Genomic DNA, 18,352 nt, shown 5'->3' with positions numbered 1-18,352 from the left:
ATTTTGGGGGTTTTGCAACTTATACATGGTGGGTATTAAAAGGTCCCGGTGTGTTAAGGATCTATTAGCAGAAACTAGATACAATATTCATAACTATGTTTTCATTAGTCTATAATCACCTGAAAATAAGAACAGTTGTGTTTTTGTTACCTTAGAATGAGCAGTTTTTATGTACAGAGGGAGTAGTCCTCTTCCATATAGTCTGCCATGTTGAACCGCCATGTTTCTACAGTGGCCCAGAACAGACAAACCAAACGCTGGCTCTAGATAGGGCCTTTTACATTTTTTGCGAGTTTCTGCTACATGCTTGGAAGGCGAGCAGTTATTTAGTTTGTTTCAATCTTGAACTTCACCACTAGATGCCTCCAAGTGGTCACACTGGACCTTTGATGCTACTCAGTATATTCACATTTTACTACTTTTAGCACTGATAAAAAATAGTGCTTGAAAACATCCAGCTTCTGGCCCTCTGAGCGGTAGTAGTATGAGAGCAAACTTGACTGAACCTACTGGAAAAAAAAACTTTTTCAAGAAACTTTGACAACTCCAGGATCCTTATGCCTTTTCTTGGATTCACATGTACAGCCATAGATCCACCACAATCAATGCATTAGTTTATCTGTAGTGAAACAAGAACAACTGCATTGAGGGACTTGGACTCCTGGCTGCCTACGGCCCTGCTGTTAGTCAGAGGTCCTTGTTTGCAACCTTAGGAAGGAACCAGCTCCATCAATGTTACTTTTTGTTGGACTATTAAAGTGCTGTACTGCTCTTGATGCTACTGTAACTACGCCAGAGTTTACATACTTAATTAAAGGCCAGTGATGGTTTTAATGATATAGTATTATTCAGCTGAGTTATATTTACAATGTCATTGTTTCTTTTTTAGTTTTATTACTGCTGACTACAACTTATGCTTATGCGGAATTCTGAAGGAAGAGTTGTGAAATGGCACTATTGCTGCCTCAGTGCACTTCAAATCTTTCTTTGGAGGACATCATTTTGATGTTATTATCCTACTGAATGATAGAACTGTAGCTGTCTTAAAAGTAAAGCTCATACAAGTCAATTTTATCTGCAGCTCCTGTCAAACAAATGCCCAGGATCCTGAATAATGTTCCTGGTTGTTGCTGCTGATCTCTAAACACTCAGGAAAAGTGTCACCTTTTCTAAGTGCATCATCTGTCAAATACACTGCTGTAATGTGAATCTTAAGTAGAAGTGTGTGCAGCCAGCCATCTAATCAAGGAGTGAAAGGGAACAGGCCAAAGAGTTCCTGCCACCTCAAGAATCATCAACTTCATACAAAAGAGTCTTTCATGTGCCACAGTGACTTTGCAGAATTGAATCAGGGTGCAGATGGATCAGTGTGCACAGCACAGGACGCTCAGTAAACTGAGTTATGTTCTTTCAGCAGTGGCATGTGTTTAGCTTTAAATGCGTATGACCAATTTGATGAGACAGCTTTTGATTGAGGTGATAAGAAAATACTGCTGAGGCAGGCGGATCAGAATAATGCTGTGCTCCCCTTTCCCTCTGACTGAAGCCAGTGTCTCTCATCACAGCTCAAGCTTTATCACCTCACGCTTACTCATTCATACTGTCCGAAAATCTGTGTGTGTGTGTTCGTGTGTGTGTACGGACTGCCCTCTGTAATGGATCATTCTCATATGGAGTGAGCAGTTTGACTCTATATTTCAGGGGGAGATGGTACATACCCACTGACACTTTAATGAACATGATTAAGGTTTTAATCAGGAACAAGAAAATGCTGCTTCAAGGAGAAATCCATTTCACAAGATATAAACACTGTTGTTACACAACTCTTGGTGATGTATGTACTTCTGGGTTGTTTTTTTTTTGTTGTTGTTTGGTGGTGGGTTTTTTTTTTTCATTCCCTGCCAACTGCCAAAATGGAGATGGTGTGTCCCATTGCAATGTTTATAATTTATTAACAACTTCTTGAATAGTTTGAAATTTTGGAGATATGCTTATTCACTTTCTTGCCCAGAGGTAGATGAGGAGATTGATACCACTCTCTGTGCAGTAAATATGACACTAGAAGTAGGCAGTGCTGGGCAGTAACTCGTTGCTAAAATTATTACAGTAATAATATTACTTTCCCCAGTAACTAGTAGTGTATTTGATTACTAAGAATAATATTACCCCCATCACATCCTTGGATTCATTTTTATAATCGTGGAGGAAACTACCTTGGAACATGGAGAAGACTCTTATATTCAGTGGCTGGAAATATATGCATTGCTTTGATTTTAACAAACAAAACTGGATTTTGATAATCATTAGTTTGAATTTTGGGAAGAAGGGATACAATGACTAATTTTGTGGGAAAACTAATATAACTAGTAGTGTAACTAATTACTCTAAGCAGGGAGTAATAAGTGAAGCAGCCTGGCTCTGTCCACAGTTACACAAAGAGAAATGAAAAAACGTTAAGTTATAGTTTTTAAATTTTCTCTTTTCCGGATGTCTTCCTGCACAAATTAATTAGCTAGGTTTGCAGGTGCTGCTAAGCAGATGTTGTTAACGTTAAACAGAGCCAGGCTAGCTGTTTCCACCTGTTTCCAGTCTTTACGCTAAGCTACACTTATCAACCCCTCGCTCTAGCTATATACTTAACGCACAGACACAAGTGTGGTATCGATCTACTCATCTAATTTTCCGTAAGAAAGTAAATAAGCACCTTGAACTACTATTCCACTTTATTTGGATAGTCCGCCTACAGACAGTCTAGAGTATTTGTAACATTTTAAGTTGAGATTCAACAATTGAGCTGTTTCACAAATAAAGGTTTGGTTAGGTTTAGGCACAAAAAACATCCGATTTGGGTATGTTCAGAAATTGTTATCGGAATTTGGGGTTACCAGGATTTCTTTGAACATTTAAACATTCGACAGTTACACAGGAAATCCCCAAAAGTTCACCCTCCACAGTAGTGTTACCCCAAATTATATGCAGCAAATCTGTGTGGCTGCACATATACCACAGTTGAAAGACACTTTAAACCTACTGTATGTATGTGCTCATGCAGCTGCCTTTGGTGGTGGAATATTCTTATAGCTATCCTAACAAAGGAGGTGTCCCCTTTTAGGTTTTGGCAAAACTCGCAGTATGCCACAGGATTTGTTCCGTACTGGACTAGGTAAAGTATGAGCTGCTGTGGTTTGAAAGGCCTTGTTAACCCTTAACCTAATGGCCTTGTCTGTCTGCCTCCCTGGCTGTAAACTAATATCTCTTCTATTTAAATATTTGAATACTGAAGCCTGGCCAATTCACAGGTAGAGTGTTCAATTATGGCTGGTTTGTTTGAGTTTAGTAAAGTGTAAATCCTGGTGACGTGGTGTCTAAGTTGTAGAAAGACAGTTCTAGTCCAGCAGCAGAGGCAATGAGCTCATGTGGATGCTTTTCCCACAGACAAGAGAAGAGACTGAAAGGAGAACAGAGAGGGGTTTCAGGGCTCCCATAGATCCTATCAGCTGCAGCTCTTTATCTGTCTTTTACAGCACTCTCTCTCCTCTTCCCGCACTCCCTCCCTCCCCCTAAACCTTCTTTTCAACCATTTTGCGCCCCTAGAAACCACAGCTAGAGTCAGGCAGTGTGGTAGGTGGTTTGTTAACATGGATTGTTTATCAGTGGACCTAACAACTGCTCTGTCAGTGCAGAATGACCTTGTTAGTCAATTAGGACTTTTGGTTTCAAGGATTCAGCTCCCCCAAAAATACCACAGAGGCTGTCAGCAGACAGAATCCCATTTTAGGAGTTCAGAGGTTAAATATTTCATGAAAGTGGCATTCATGCTCTGTGTGTAACACCAGCCTGCTCTTCTACCTCCCATCAACTTAACTCACCCTACCTGACCTCTTTAACCTTGGGATGGATCTCAAACCTCAGTACTCAGATTCAATGCATCTTTTCACCTCACATCCCATTCAATGACACTGTGATTTAAATTCAGTCCCCTGTTTTAGGGGGCACAAGAGTCAAAATAGATTAAAAAAAATAACACAGGATGCAAGGAATCATATGAGGAAGTGTTTTGAGATCCATCTCAAGTGCTTATCCTCCTTTTGTCTGAACTGCCCTCTCTTGTGTGTGGCTGTGTGCAGATGAGTTTAGTCCATACATGGGCAGGAGGACGTCCAGCAGTCTGTCCCTGACCAATGGATCAGCATCTCCCAGGGCAGAGCCATCTGGATCTCACTCTGTTCCTCAGAGGAAGAGGCTCCTGAAGGCCCCCAGCCTCGCCGAGCTGGACAGCTCTGACTCTGACGTCAGTATGAGTTTGTGTGATTGGGATGGATCTTTAGAATTCACATGTGGCTCGTGCGGAGCAAATATTGATTGAAGTGCTTGTGTATTCCATTCACTCAGGATGAGATTGTTGGGCGCAGATCGGCCAGCAGCTCCAGTGTGGCTACATCTTTGATGGATGATACGTCCCCAGAGTCTGCGCTGGGGAAGAAAAGTGAGTCAGGAAATATTTCTACATCCCTGTCACAGCTCAGTCGGCCCCTCAACTAAACCATACACTGACAGCGATCGATGAGTTTTAATCTTACAGCCTCGCCAGCTATGTTTTCCTGAGATTTTACTTTCCAATTAAGCTGCCTCTCTTTCTTTATTTTACCTCTATTTTCTGTGTGAACACCAGCTCCCCCCATGTTCCTGCCAATCTCCTCTACACCCCAGCCAGAGAGACGTCAGACCCCGCAAAGGAGACACTCCATCGAGAAGGAAACCCCAACCAACGTACGACAGTTTCAGCCGCCCTGCAAAAAGAGCTCCAAGTCTCTGGTGAGTCAGACATTTCCTTGCAAACTGTAAATCCTCAGTAGGTGAAATGTACCAAAAAATACTAAAGTCACAAAAAAGAGGCTAAGAATGATTTATTTAGGTTTTATTATTTTCAGACTGTTTATAAGAGCAGTACAAGTTAACAAACAACAAATAGTGCAACAGTATTAGAGTGTATTACAGTGGGATGTCTGAGGACAGTGTAGCCTGGCAAAGTTTTAACCCAGCTCTGACCACAGATCATGTCCAGTAACGTAATAAGGAAAACAAATGGGGAAGGTGAGCATCAGGATCACAGAGAAGCCAATGAGAAGGGATTGAAACGAAATACTCATTATCACCTCTCTTATCCTTTTATTTGCGTGTGTCTGCCTGCATTTCTCTCCTTTTCCTGTCACTAAATCCACTGTGTATGCTCACAATATCTCCTGTTGTGACTTCTTTGAGAAACGGGAGGAACCCTTCTCTTCCTCTCCCCCACACACTCCTTCACCTTTTCTTGCTCAGGTTGGAATGATAGCTTCAAATCGTCCCTGGAGCCCCCTCCTCCTCCTCCGCCCTTCTCCCTCCACTCTACACCCTTTGCGGAGCTCCCACCCTATCGAAACATTTGTGTTGGGGTTGATGAAGGCAGTGTTTGCTCTGTGCAAGGGCATTTACATCAGAGGAAGAGAGTCGGCTAAGGTTTGCCAGTCTCCATAAGTCCGTCCTGGCATAATAACTGTAGCTGCCCATCCTATTCTAATGCTTCCTGCTTCACTAGAGATCATTTGCCTGTAGAGCAGGCTGCTGCCTTAGACCGAGGATAACTGCTTTTTATCTGAGGTGTGATTACACAGCTAATTAGCAATATAATTTATTTAATAATCATTCACTTCACTGCTTTTGATCATCTTTTAACACTCAAACCCAAGTAGGTAGTTGCAGCTCTAATTAATTCAAATCTGCTCTAGTGTTGAACAAATCAGTTGTCTGCTAGTGGTGGGATACATTTACAAAATGCCATGTTTTGGTTTATTTGTGACACTATAAATATGAAGACACTGTTTAAAACAACATTTGAAGTTGTCTGATGCTTCCTCTCCTCCTTGACTCTGGTTCAGTTACAAAGCAGCGTACTGTAGCTGTCAGGAGTCATGAGATCAGCAGGAGTAACAGTGCACTAACTTTTACTACAAGAGTCAGTCAGTGACTCATGATGTGTGACTTTTAAAAAGGTTTTCACCGGGATGCCATCGCCAACATGAATATACCATGTCTGTTTATTTAGAGCTAGACTGACAAATCAGCGAAATTACATACATATGTTACAAGTTTATTTTGGCTGTACGAAATTGCAGCACAGAAATCCTAAAGATATGTTTAAGATAATTAAGAAACAGCGTCACTGTTTTCACATAGTTTGTCCACTAGAGAGCATTGACAAGTCTATTTTGACACTGTAAATGTCTTACTCAGTACACAGGGTCACAGTTGTGTGAAATTGATCATTGGTCACAAATGTTTGTTTATACATATGCGTACCTAAAAATTAGAGTTTTGAAATCAAACTTTCTGACTTACTTGCCTCTCTGACAATGAGATGAATTACACATTCCACCTTTTTAAGAACAATGCTTTTACTGTACTGTAACATACAGTGAATCCAAATAAGTCACAGTAAATAAACCTGATGCAAACTGACTGCAATGCAACAATGAATTTATTGTTCAAAATAGGAACATGAAAAATTCAGTCTCAGTCTGTGTCTGCAAACTAGAAACAGCAGTACAGTGTGTTTCTGAGCCAACCAAGGAAGCCTTGGGTTCCACCCTCAGTCTTCATTTTGGCCTCATACTGGCTGATGGTCAGGTCAGGAGCAACATTAGGCGCAGGGAGACGAGCTGGTGGAGCAGAAACCACTGCAGAGTCTGGTTCTCATGTGGGCTCCTCACAGTTATCCTCGCCATCCAGCAGCATTCCAACTGAAGCAGGAGGAGTCAGAGGAGGAGGAGGACGTGACGCCACAGCCAAGTCTTTGTCTGGGCTTGGTGCTGCCAGTTTGTCTGCTTCATCCAGACTACTGTTCAAGCCATTGTGGATGGCACTGTGGACGAGGTCCTGCACTGGTAGACAGGGGAGCTGGTGGAGGAGTAGTGACGGCAGAGACTCTGTTCTCCTCCAGACCAGGCTCCTCATCCATACCTTCAGCAGGGTTGGTTCTGTCCTCTGCACCATTATCAACCACAGTAGAGACTGGTTATGGACTGAGTGCTGGCTGTTCCTCTGTTTCCTACAGGCCGATATTGGCAGGAGGTTCCGCACTGGTAGTCAGGTCATCCTGCACTGCAGTGATGACAGGAAGCTAATCGGAGGGGGTCTGAGCAGCTTTTGGAGCTGAAGCCACACCACAGTCTGGTACTGGGCTGGGTTCTGGCTGCTGTACTGTTTCAATCTGGCTGACTGTTAAATCCTCCTGGACAGCAGTGACGGCAGGAGGTTTAGCACTGGTGGTCAGAGGAGCTGATGGAGGAGTAACGACAGCAGAGACTGTTTCTCTGTCCTCATCCATACCTTCAGCAGGGCTGGTTGTGGCCTCTGCGGCATCAGGAACTCCAGTAGAGTCTGGCTCTGGACTGTTTTATTGCTGTTTCTCTGTTTCCTCCAGGCCGATGTTGGCAGGAGTTTTAGCACTAGTAGTCAGTTCAACCAGCACTGCAATGGCAACAGGAAGGTCATTGAGCGGGGTTTGAATGGCTGGTGCAGCTGAAGCTACAGTCCAGTTTTCCTGGACAGCAGTGGTAGCAGAAGGTTCAGAACTGGGGGTCACAGGAGAGTCTATCTCTGGGCTGGGTGCTGGCTGTTCCTCTGAAACATCCGCAAACCCAGTAGAGACTTGTTCTGGACTGTGTTCTACCTGTTCCTCTGTTTCCTCCAGACAGATGCACTGGTAATCAGGCCACCCTGCACTGCAATGATGACAGGAAGTTCATTAATGGGGGTTTTGAAATTATTTTTTTTACATTAAACTAATAACAATTTTCTTTGAATGTATGTTGTGACCTGTCAATCACAACCCAGTCACACCAACATATAAACCACCACACTAATGACAAAATAGCACATATTCTCTAGGGCAATAAATATATATGTATAGGGATGTACATAATTACAGAAAATATAAAAAAACAGTTACGGCCCAGTTTGCTGCCCTGCACTGCCGCTGGAATCATGTCTTTCCATCACTTCAGTTTTTTAAGCATCATGAGCCCTCTCTGATTCTGCCTTTTTCTTCAGTGAACAATGAGAACATCTTTTAAGACCCAAATGCAGTCTGGACCGACACAGGCTGCTCTGAAAGGTGCAGAGGGGTGGCTGCTTGTGTACTGAATGATAAACACTGAGCCCTGTGTGTTGGATCGGCTGTTGCCAGAGTCACTCACTGTTGTGTGTGTGTCTACATAAACGTGTGTGTGTTGTTGCAGGAGGAGTTCTGTTTCCCCGTGGAGTGCCTGTCTCTGACCGTGGAGGAAGTGATGCACATCAGACAGGTGCTGGTTAAGGCAGAACTGGAGAAGTTCCAGCAGTACAAAGACATCTACAACGCTATGAAGAAGGGAAAGGTAACTACACACCTTGCTTGTATTATTTCCAGTACAAAACACCAAGTGAATGCATTAACCTGCCATCAGTTACAGTTGTACATTTGGTCAAATATTTTGATGTTTGCATTAATTTCTTCTTCTTCATCTTTTTTTTTTTTGTATTTCAGCTTTGCTTCTGTTGTCGAACCAAAAGGTTTTCCTTTTTCACCTGGTCCTACATCTGCCAGTTTTGCAAAAAGTAAAACATCTTACTTACATTATCTTCATCTTTTCTTAAAGGGAAACTAACTGGAAGGAAGTGTTACTGTTTTCATTCATCACATCCTCTGTTTTCTCTCTCTTTTCTCCTTGCAGGCCTGTGTGTTCACAGTGCTGCAAAAAGGTAAGTCAAATAGGCCGATCAGCTGCCCGTGCAGCATGAAATCCTGCTTCCATTTGTACAGATCAGTAAGCTCACAGTAGTGTGGTGCCAAATTCAAAATGGGAAACACTTTGCAAATTTAACAGTGTATCTTTCTTTAGATCAGTTAAAACATTATTTCCATCATATTTTATTACTGATTCTCTCAAAGATATCTTTCCTGTTTTGCATCATTACTATGTTGTAAGAAAATACTGAAGTAGTTTAACGAAGATTTAAAAAAATCTGACACCTGAATACCTAACCTATGAGTTGTGAAGTGAGGATGTGATATAAATATAAACCTCCAGTTTTCATCAGTATTCATGTCTTCCCTCTCTAACAGATGCGGCTGCCATCCAAACCTTATTCCAGCTTGCCCATCTACTCCATCGGCTCGACCAACACTCTCCCCAGGGACAGGGTAAGTGCCATTGCTGCTGTAGGACAAGGTCTCTCTGTGGCTGCAGGGCCGGGGCCATCAGCAGTGGAAGGGGCCTCAGCATCCCCAACTTTGAGAGGAGTGACAACAGAAGCATCTAAAGGAGCTGCAAAAGCCTCTGGAGCAGCAGCTGCTGCTAAATCTGAGAAATCCTCCAGTAGCCCACAGCGCCACGGCATTCAGAAGACCATTTCCAAGTAAGAGCTACGAACACACATTACTCAGACTGAAGATACCACATTATTTATGTCCTGATGTAATACAAAGAAAGACTCTGTATTGGTATGTATTGGTACAGTGGATTAAAACACATACTGTACCACAGTGAATGTACATAGATTAAAAGACATTAACTGCACTTCCAAAATGCTGCTTATGATACAAAAAGCTGAGGACACATTTGCTCATAATCACACAATGTAGAAAATACATAAACCATAGACTAAAAGGCATTCAATCTTAGTATTTGCTGCTTGGGGACAATCTGTCCTCAACACCTGCCTCAAATATCCAGTGTGTATCTTTGGACTGTAGTGCACTGTCACTGTGACATCTAGTGGCTGAAAAGTACTATGATCAGTGGTATCAAACTATACAGATAGTTTTGGCTTTTTGGCTACTTGCACAGCTTTTGAGTTATCTGTCTCTGAAACTGATACCTCCATCTCTCTCCAGAATCAGTGTCCTTGTTACTCTTACTTAAACCTAAACCTTCCTGTCAACAATCAAATAGAATAGAAGGTAAATCAAACTCAAAACATAAAAACCCAATACCAGATAAAATAATTTAAATAATTTTACAAAAAATACCAGTTAAGAAGTTAAAAAAAAAGCCTTATTGAGGTGAACTCGTATCAACACCTGGATAAATAAATATAATAAATAATTCACATGAGTAGATACGACTACAGGTTAGTCAAAAATATTTTTTTTGTAATTAGGTTGACCATTCACAGCATTTATTTACGACCACCCACGGACTGGGTTGCCCATGACCACATACCCTGGGTAGTTTTGACAATGAGTCAAAGTGGTTTTCTGATCCTGTTGATGCCAAGCTGTCCTCTTTATCTGTCCCATGTAGGCTTTCTAAGCACGGCTCCTTAAAGTCCCATGAAGAACTGGAGCTTCCCCCGGAGCTGACAGAGGACTGGGCCACCATGGAGGTGTGTGTGGATTGCAAGAAGTTCATCACTGACATTATCGCCTCCAGCAAGCACAGCCTGTCCCTGGCCACTAAGAGAGCTCGCCTAAAACGCAAGACCCAGTCCTTTTACTTGTCCTCCCCTAAAGGAAGGGAGGAGTACCGGCCCTCTGAACGAACAATCAAGGAGATCTAAAACTCTTTATCTCTCTCTATCTCTGGCTGCTTCCAGCTCCAATGGCACAATTATAAAGACTCAACACTGGATATGATCTTACAGTAAGTGTATACATTCAGATTAAGCTGTCAGAAGGCTGATGTGAACCTCAGCGGTGGACAATGTGGTTTTTGTTTCTGTGTCCTGATCACCATGTACAGCTTCTTCAGACATATACTGTAGATCTGCCAATCTTTTTTTTTTTTTTTTACCATATCATAGATGATCCTTTAATCTCTGGCCACAGTGTTTGAGTAAAGAGACAAGCACTATTGTGATGGCAATGCCTCAAAGTGGAATGACATCCCTCTCCTCTGATGGCACAACAGCGCGGTCCAACCCAACTCACACTCAAATCAATAAGCACAAGAAGGACTGATGTGTGTTTGACTTCTTCAGGCGCTGGCACTGCAGAAGACACAAGGCCTGCAAAGAGATCGCGTTGTAAACTGAGAGTGACACTCAAGAAAATATGGAATATGAAACTGTACATTTTGTATGGGTTTTAATTTAGTTTTTTACGTGTGTGTACAGTAAATGATTGTTCGATGAAAAGTCACCCTTTGTTTTATTTAGCTTATGACGCTCAATGAGACTTTCCTCCACTTTCATCTTCACGAAGCATGCTTGAGAGCATGTTTCGGATTTTCTTGAGAAAGCAGAGGAAAAGTCTTTGTGTCTGTTTTTTTCATTTTGTCAGAAAACATAATCTGTTTTTATGCAGATTTAGTGCCAAATAATAACATCTTCCTAACCTGTATGTCACCCAAGGAAAAGTCATTCCCCATTGATGTATGTTTACAGCCGTCTTGCAGCAAAATGACGTTTAAAAAAGTGCAAATATTCAAGACTAAATAAGCATTAAGAGTTTAACACTCTGCTGATTTGCTTCATAAGGACTGTGTGGTTAGGATTCCATTAGGTCGATTGACTGCGATCGATCTTAGCATTGCTCTAACATGAAGTCAGGGGACTTGAAGCTGCAGAGGCTGAGATATTTAGTGTCCAAGCTAAAAAAAATACTATAGCCTACATCTCCCATGAAAAAAAAAAATGTTGTGTTCATGTTGGACTCTATTACTTATAGTGAGAAGCAGATGAAAGAAATATGTTTTGAGGCCCTTTAAGCGCATTTCTTAACCATACATTTACACTGTACGTTCGTAATAAACAACTATTTTTACTTAAATCACTCAGATGTGCAAACAAGCAGGTATAGAAACAACAATCAAGATTTTTCAGACTTGCCTTTTAATCATTTACAGGAAATACCGGCATATTTTTGCATTTTTAAATACCTATGAATGAATGCGTTGGTAAATATATAGTATGTATTAACTCCTTCACTTTTCTTTACATTAAGTTCCTGACTCGTATTTGTATTGTGTAAAGATTAGTCATAATAAAACGCCTCATGTTGATGTTTTTGTACAGCTGTACACTTTATGAAACCCAGTTCACTGCAAATAATAACAACATACTGTCTTGCCGTTCAACACACACTGTAAGTCTTAATATAACGCCTTTATGATTTCTCCATCATTCAGAGTCTCATTGGCAGGAAGAAGTACCTGACCTGTGGCCTGGATGTCTATTTGATTCTTCATCACATTCCTCATTTCCCTCCTTAAGATGTTTCTGCCTTAAGAATTGCCTTTTATGATCGCACTCATATGTTGAACAGTCATCTACTGTAACTGTACATACTTTGTTTCTAATGGTTTATTTGTAGATCAGCTCTGTGTTGCCTCAATGGTATCTTGACAGTGAGACTGCTGTAGATCTGTGTCTCTGAGAGGGAAACTATCCCAGTACTGTGTGTTCAGGGGAGGAGTGGGAAGTCCACACAAGAAACCTCACAGTATGACAGCCTCATGCATGTACTATGGTGTAGCTTGTACCTTCAGTCTGTATTACCTTCAAGCTGTAACTCCCTGCAGAGAGTGCAACAAATGATGACTACAAGAATAAACTGTAATGCAATACCTGATCAGAGTATCCATATCTTCTTTGTCATGTATTTTCTTTAGAATCTATTGGCAGAAATGAAATATAATATTCATATAATCACCTGAATATAGGAATTGTTGTGTTTTTGTTCCCTTAGAATAAGATGTTTTGATCTACACAGGGTTGCCTTCCTTGGAGTCCACCATGTCAAACCAGCATGTTTCTACAGCAGCACAGAACACTGGCTGTAGATATGGCCTTTTGTGTTTTTTTGTCCTACACAGTTTACAGCCCGTTCTCATTCCAACATCTTCAAATACAGATGTGTTCAGTTAGCTGCAATATGTAACTTTGCTGCTAGATGCTAGTTCATCCTTCAAAGTAGAGTCAAGAAAGATAATGTAGAGGCCAACTCATTGAGAGTGTAAGTGATAGCTGGTTAATGCATCTACTCGGTACTCTACTTTATTACATATTGCAATATTGCATATTGTACATAAAGAGTAGAAGTAATATATAAACATATGGAAATAGAGTTTTGTCAGCGGTCTCTTAAATGAGTGTTGTTTAATAGTTTTTTTAAACCCACAATATGTTGAAAATGATTTCCCATGGGCAACTTCATTTGTTGAACGGTTTATTTGTAACTTTGTTACACATGGAAATATCAACAGGCACCACTGACAGCACATATATATATACACATATACCCATATGCAGCCTGGCTTTTATTTTACTACTACTATACTTTTATTTTAAAATAGTAAATTGATTTTAAATAGATTTTTTTTTATTATTGTTTTATGTGTTATTTCTGCCTGCTTTCTTAATTTTTTTTTGTTTTTGTTTGAGTATAACTAAAAATTAAATAAAAAATTAAGAATAAAATAATATCGTTATACCTACCTTGTTTAATTTTTACTCCATTCTGTCTCATTATCGTCTGTGAAGCACTTTGAACTGCACTACACTGAATGAAATGTGCTATATAATAAATACGTTTGACTGATTGATGCACTCAATTTCTAGAGCAACTTTTTTTCTTTTATACAACTCGCATACTACTCGTATTGGGTCAGTCACTCTTTGGATAAGCTATCCAACCAGTCTCTAATAATTATACCAGTATGATGATCCACCCAGAGCTCACCGCCCCGCCCCCCAGCGGGAGTCCACTGTTACCATAGTGACATGAAAACCGTGAAACTGCTAATAACTAACGTTAGTAGCTAGCTGTGCTGTTAAAAAAAATAATGTCGCTTCTCTTGAAGGATATTTGATTATTTACCCGGAGTGAGAGTGAGAACTGAAGTAAGGGACTGTTGTCATCTTTTGCAGTTGCTATTGAGTTTTCCTCTGAAACGGATAGTTAACGTAGGCTAGCACCATGCTACCCACTGAGGGAGTTCACAACTGACAGCTAACTCACACCAGACACCACTGTAGATATCTGTTAGTTTGAGGTTATCTTACTTATCGATCAAAGTAAATGTCTTGTGTTCTATTTATAGTTCTTCTCCTGATAAATATTTGACAATTAGCTCTTGAAACACCACATTCCTTAAGTTTTGGGATAGCAGCATGCTAGCACTAACTTAAAAGAAATGTTTATTCACCTTGCTCATCGGTGTGTGTGTGTGTGTGTGTGTGTGTGTGTGTGTGTGTGTGTGTGCATCTACAGGATGTCTTTATCCAGGATTCAGAGTCTCAGACTGGCAGCTGTACTGGAGGACTGTTCAGACCAGTTGGACATACTGGGACACACTCTGACAGTGCAGATCAACTGGGAGCAAGGCACTGCAACAGCACAGGTGACCTGTCCATGTTCACTGAGGAACATCTGACTAACAGCTGTCTGCTTTGATCTGATGATGATTTCACTGTGTTTATGCCAGGTTATTCTCCATTTTGTGGACAAACGTTCTAACCAAAATGATGTGTGTGTGTGTGTGTGTGTGTGTTTAGGAGAAAGCCAGGCTGACCAAGCTGGTGAGGGACTGGTGAGTAATACAGACAAACGGACCAAAAACATGATGTGGCATCAACATTTTTCTGACTGCGTTGTCTCTCTGTGCAGTCAGTACATCTCACAGCAGGTTTCCACGCTGCATCTGGAGCTGGAGGAGGAGCAGAGTTTCAGTTCTCTGCAGCAGGTGGTGGGAGTAGTGGAGCAGAAGAAGGTGGATGAGAACATAAGAAGGTTCATCCCTGCTTCATCTGGAAACCATACTAATTAATGAATTGATTAATTGTTTGCATTTCTTTTAAAAAAGATGTCTGTATTGAAGCAAAATAGCCATATTTTCCTTAAACAAATACACATGAAAAAGACAGACAGAGAAGCAAATGAAGTACCCTATCAAGTAAGGTATGGGGTTCATTAAGTAGACAGTGGGAGGATAGGAAAACAAGTTTCTCTACACAAGGGGGTGCAATAAGAGCCCTGTTTTTTCTCATGTTGCAGATTTCCTCCTTACACTAGACAGTATCTTTTCAGGTGTACTAAAAGGAGAAAGTGTGTTTCGTATCAGTAATGTGAGTCTGTCCACCCAGAGAGTTAATGAGAGAGCTGGAGTTGAGAAGACAAAAACTGCTGAGACAAAAAGATGAGGTCCAACAGAAAGTAGAGAAACTGCAGGTGAGAAACTAAGAGCAGATCCAAAAACCACGAGTGAATCTGTCCATTTTGGTGAACTGACCCTTTGTTTAAGAACAAAATCAAACATGTTAGTCTGAAGGTGAATGCAGTACTTCATAACTGCCCCCCTTCAGGGCATGGACCTCCTCTCCAGAGACCTGAAGTATCAGCTGAATCTGCAGTCATCAAAGTTGGCCAACAAGAAGAAGATTGTGGAGAAAAACCTTGAGCTGAAGCTTGAGCAGACACAGAAGGAGAACAGCCAGGCCGAGAAGCTGCTGGAGGACCAGTTGCAGGTGGGTCCAGAATCAGTTCCAGTTCAGTGTGGGTTAGACCTCCTACCCACCAAGCCCGCAGAAACAGACATGAGAGTGCAGACATGATCTCTGTACTGCTCTTTGTTCTCTTCTTAAGCAGATGACCAGTGCTCTTACATTTTTCTCAAACTTATAGAGTAACAAATGCACACCGAGACTCCAGAGTTAAAAGTTGTCCAAATCATGTCATCTGTCATTTCATTCTCTCTCAGATGCTGCACAAACAGCTGAAGGACGAGAGGAGAGTTCATGAAGAGTCAGAGACATTCCTGCAAAATCAACTTGAGGTCGGTTATTCACTTTTTAATGATATTACAATTATAATGTTTAGGTTTAACATGTATCCAGTTCTTGCATCCTGTAGAAATCCTCTCACTGCCACTCGAGGTCACTGTTCCTGAGCTTGAAGTTCAACCTGTGGTTCACCAGGAACTGTATTTACCAAGCTGCTAAAACTGAAACTTAAGTGAAAGATAAAAGTAAAAATTTCACTTTAACTCTTACTTGCAAACTTAAGAATAAAAGCTGTTTATCAAATATGCTCTGAACGTAGGTGATTAATCACGTGATCACTTTAAGTGGCTCTGAAAGGTCACTCTTACACTTTGCTGTAAGGAGTAAGTTGCTTGATAAATGTGTCTTAATTCAGCTCTCAGCCAAGATCTTCTTTAACATCTAAGTTTGAGCATTCTTTATTTGTTATATACCGACCCTGGTTTAACAGAGGTTGAACATCATAGTCCAGTATAAGCACTATTTGGGCTACTGCAGCAACCTGGACCTGCTCTGACTATACACTAATGAACACATACCTCTAAATAGTATATTTCATTTCTGACACTAAATCCCCCTAAATGTTACACACTGGACCTTTAAAGCAACAAACTGATTGATTAATTAATGGCAATGACCTTATAATCATTTATCAATGAATGCACCAGCACAAGTCCTTTATCTGCAAGGAGGATGTGGCAAACAGTAAAGTCAGGTCTTATAACAAAATGCTTCAACATAAGCTCCGCTCCTTTGTACTCAGCTGTGTTAAACCCCAGCAAGCTACAGTTGAGCTGAACCTGTATTCAGCTAGCCAGATTCTTGTTGACACAGCAAAAGCCCCCTGTGGTTCCCCCCCTGCTGGTATCGTCTGTTTAAAGAGGAACTTATTACATCATTTTTGCTTGAGGTTTCAGCAGATGCACCAGAGGCAATGTTGTCAAAAGGTCAACAGGTGATGTTATTGAGTGGTAGAGAGGGTGTTTTTTTATTGCTGTTTTACTTTTTCTTATGCTGTTCTATTGCCTTTTTGTTACCATGCAAAGTGCCCTTGAGTACCTTTTGAAGTGCTATATAAAATAAATGTATTATTACTATTATCATGATTATTAACTTGCCTCTAACACTGTAGAAATGAATCATGATATCAATCGTGGTATCAAGGCGCAAAGAGATCAGTTTCACTTTTACAAAGAAAAGGAAATATGCATTGTTTTGCAGTTTTGTAATAGATTCAATCTCATTTTGTCAAAAACATTGTGAGTAAATCATATCATGAGCCCTGTTATTGTGAAGTGTATCGAATCTTGAATGTATTGTTACATCAATTGCACACTTAATCTTTCATACTCCATACTACCGTCTCCACTGCTGACTGCCTAGTGTATGTCACAGAATTCTAGGCGGTGTTGAAGATTTACTGAAGAATTACTGGATTTTCTCTGCAAATGAATACCTCTGTTATAATGAACAGTGTAGAATGGGACCAGAATCAGTTGATAGTGTAAGAAAGTGACTGCACATGTAATTAATGAACTCAAAAGAGTGCATTTATTGTTGAGTTGCTCTTTAAGTTGTTGGTCATGTTTGGCACCAGCAGTTTATCTTAGTAAAACATTTGTCTGTGTTCTGCTCGTTTTATGATTTTTCATATTAATCAGGTGCAGAAGCAGCAGCAGCTGATCTTGTTGCTGTTGTTGTTTTAGGAGTTGCAGGAGCAGCTGCAGCAGTGGCAGCAGAGCACAAAGCAGATGCTGCAGGAGAAAGAGCAGCAGCTCAACGGTGTGTGCTGCAAAAGGACACTGAATCTGGACAGACTGACGGATATGAAGAGGAAGGTGAGCAGCTGCAGGTGCTGAAGAGGGTGCACAGTCACTCTTAGATGAACATTAATGAGGTGCTGAATTGTGTTCAGTTCAAGGAGATGGAGCAGGTGGTGATGGAGGACAGGGAGGAGCAGGAGAGACTGCGCCAACAGCAGGAAGAGGCCAGAGCTGCTACCAAGGTAACAGCATCCAATCAGTTCAGATCTGGTTATTTAGTGTACTGATCCCTAATTCTGACCCTGGCTGTGACCTTTGACCCTACAGTTGCAGGCCTGGTGGAGAGGCTGCATGGTCCGGCGGGGCCTCGGTAGTTTTAAAAAAGCAGAGGATGACAAGAAAGGAAAGAAGAAGAAGAAGGAAGGAAAGAAGAAGAAAAAATGAGTTTTTTCCAACACTCCTTTGACACATTGAAATAATAAATAGAATTCAATAGAACATTAGACACTGCCATACAAGTCTCTGTTCTTTATTTAAGATTGTACAAAACATTTTTTCAAGTAATTTCAAACATAAAGTATGCAATAAAATAAAAGACTTAAACTTATCTTATAAAATATTCAAGAAGAAAGAAAGAAAAACTGAGTAACATGGAGCATATCAGCATCATATTATATATTGTCATATCAGCAGAAACAATAGTAGCACCTTGATTCAAAGTCTACATATACATATTACATATTTTATAGACAGGTTGACCTTAATAAAATAATACAATAAAAATGAATGAATATAAAAGGCCAAACTGT

The 18,352-nt window shown here is 40.8% G+C and overlaps 2 protein-coding genes across 11 annotated transcripts in view; both read left to right on the top strand.

Moving 5' to 3' along the window:
• LOC127366386 (protein spire homolog 1-like) overlaps nt 1-12,592 on the top strand; it is a 42,385-nt gene extending 29,793 nt beyond the window's left edge. For 6 of the 10 annotated variants that reach the window (XM_051405206.1, XM_051405211.1, XM_051405212.1 and 3 more), the window contains 9 exons: nt 4,128-4,291; nt 4,393-4,486; nt 4,673-4,815; nt 5,323-5,499; nt 8,280-8,417; nt 8,567-8,637; nt 8,754-8,781; nt 9,146-9,438; nt 10,326-12,592. In XM_051405206.1, the coding sequence (XP_051261166.1) occupies nt 4,128-4,291; nt 4,393-4,486; nt 4,673-4,815; nt 5,323-5,499; nt 8,280-8,417; nt 8,567-8,637; nt 8,754-8,781; nt 9,146-9,438; nt 10,326-10,581 (1,364 nt within the window). In that variant the 3' untranslated portion in view covers nt 10,582-12,592. Of the gene's footprint in view, nt 1-3,112; nt 3,164-4,127; nt 4,292-4,392; nt 4,487-4,672; nt 4,816-5,322; nt 5,500-8,279; nt 8,418-8,566; nt 8,638-8,753; nt 8,782-9,145; nt 9,439-10,325 lie in introns of all 10 variants that reach the window. The other 4 variants (XM_051405213.1, XM_051405216.1, XM_051405207.1 and 1 more) reach the window with 3 other exon arrangements.
• Nucleotides 12,593-13,723: 1,131 nt separating this feature from the next.
• On the top strand, nt 13,724-18,046 carry iqcg (IQ motif containing G). Its single transcript, XM_051406319.1, has 10 exons — nt 13,724-13,863; nt 14,234-14,363; nt 14,518-14,552; nt 14,630-14,752; nt 15,106-15,190; nt 15,325-15,486; nt 15,720-15,794; nt 17,487-17,618; nt 17,696-17,785; nt 17,871-18,046. The coding sequence occupies exons 2-10, from the start codon at nt 14,235-14,237 to the stop codon at nt 17,985-17,987; spliced, it is 948 nt and encodes a 315-aa protein (XP_051262279.1). The 5' UTR covers nt 13,724-13,863; nt 14,234; the 3' UTR covers nt 17,988-18,046.
• Nucleotides 18,047-18,352: the final 306 nt, after the last annotated feature.

Source organism: Dicentrarchus labrax, unplaced genomic scaffold, assembly GCF_905237075.1.
Source record: "Dicentrarchus labrax unplaced genomic scaffold, dlabrax2021, whole genome shotgun sequence".
Classification (NCBI taxonomy): domain Eukaryota; kingdom Metazoa; phylum Chordata; class Actinopteri; family Moronidae; genus Dicentrarchus; species Dicentrarchus labrax.
The sequence above is the reverse complement of the archived record's forward strand: the minus strand, read 5'-3'. Positions and strand labels throughout refer to the sequence as shown.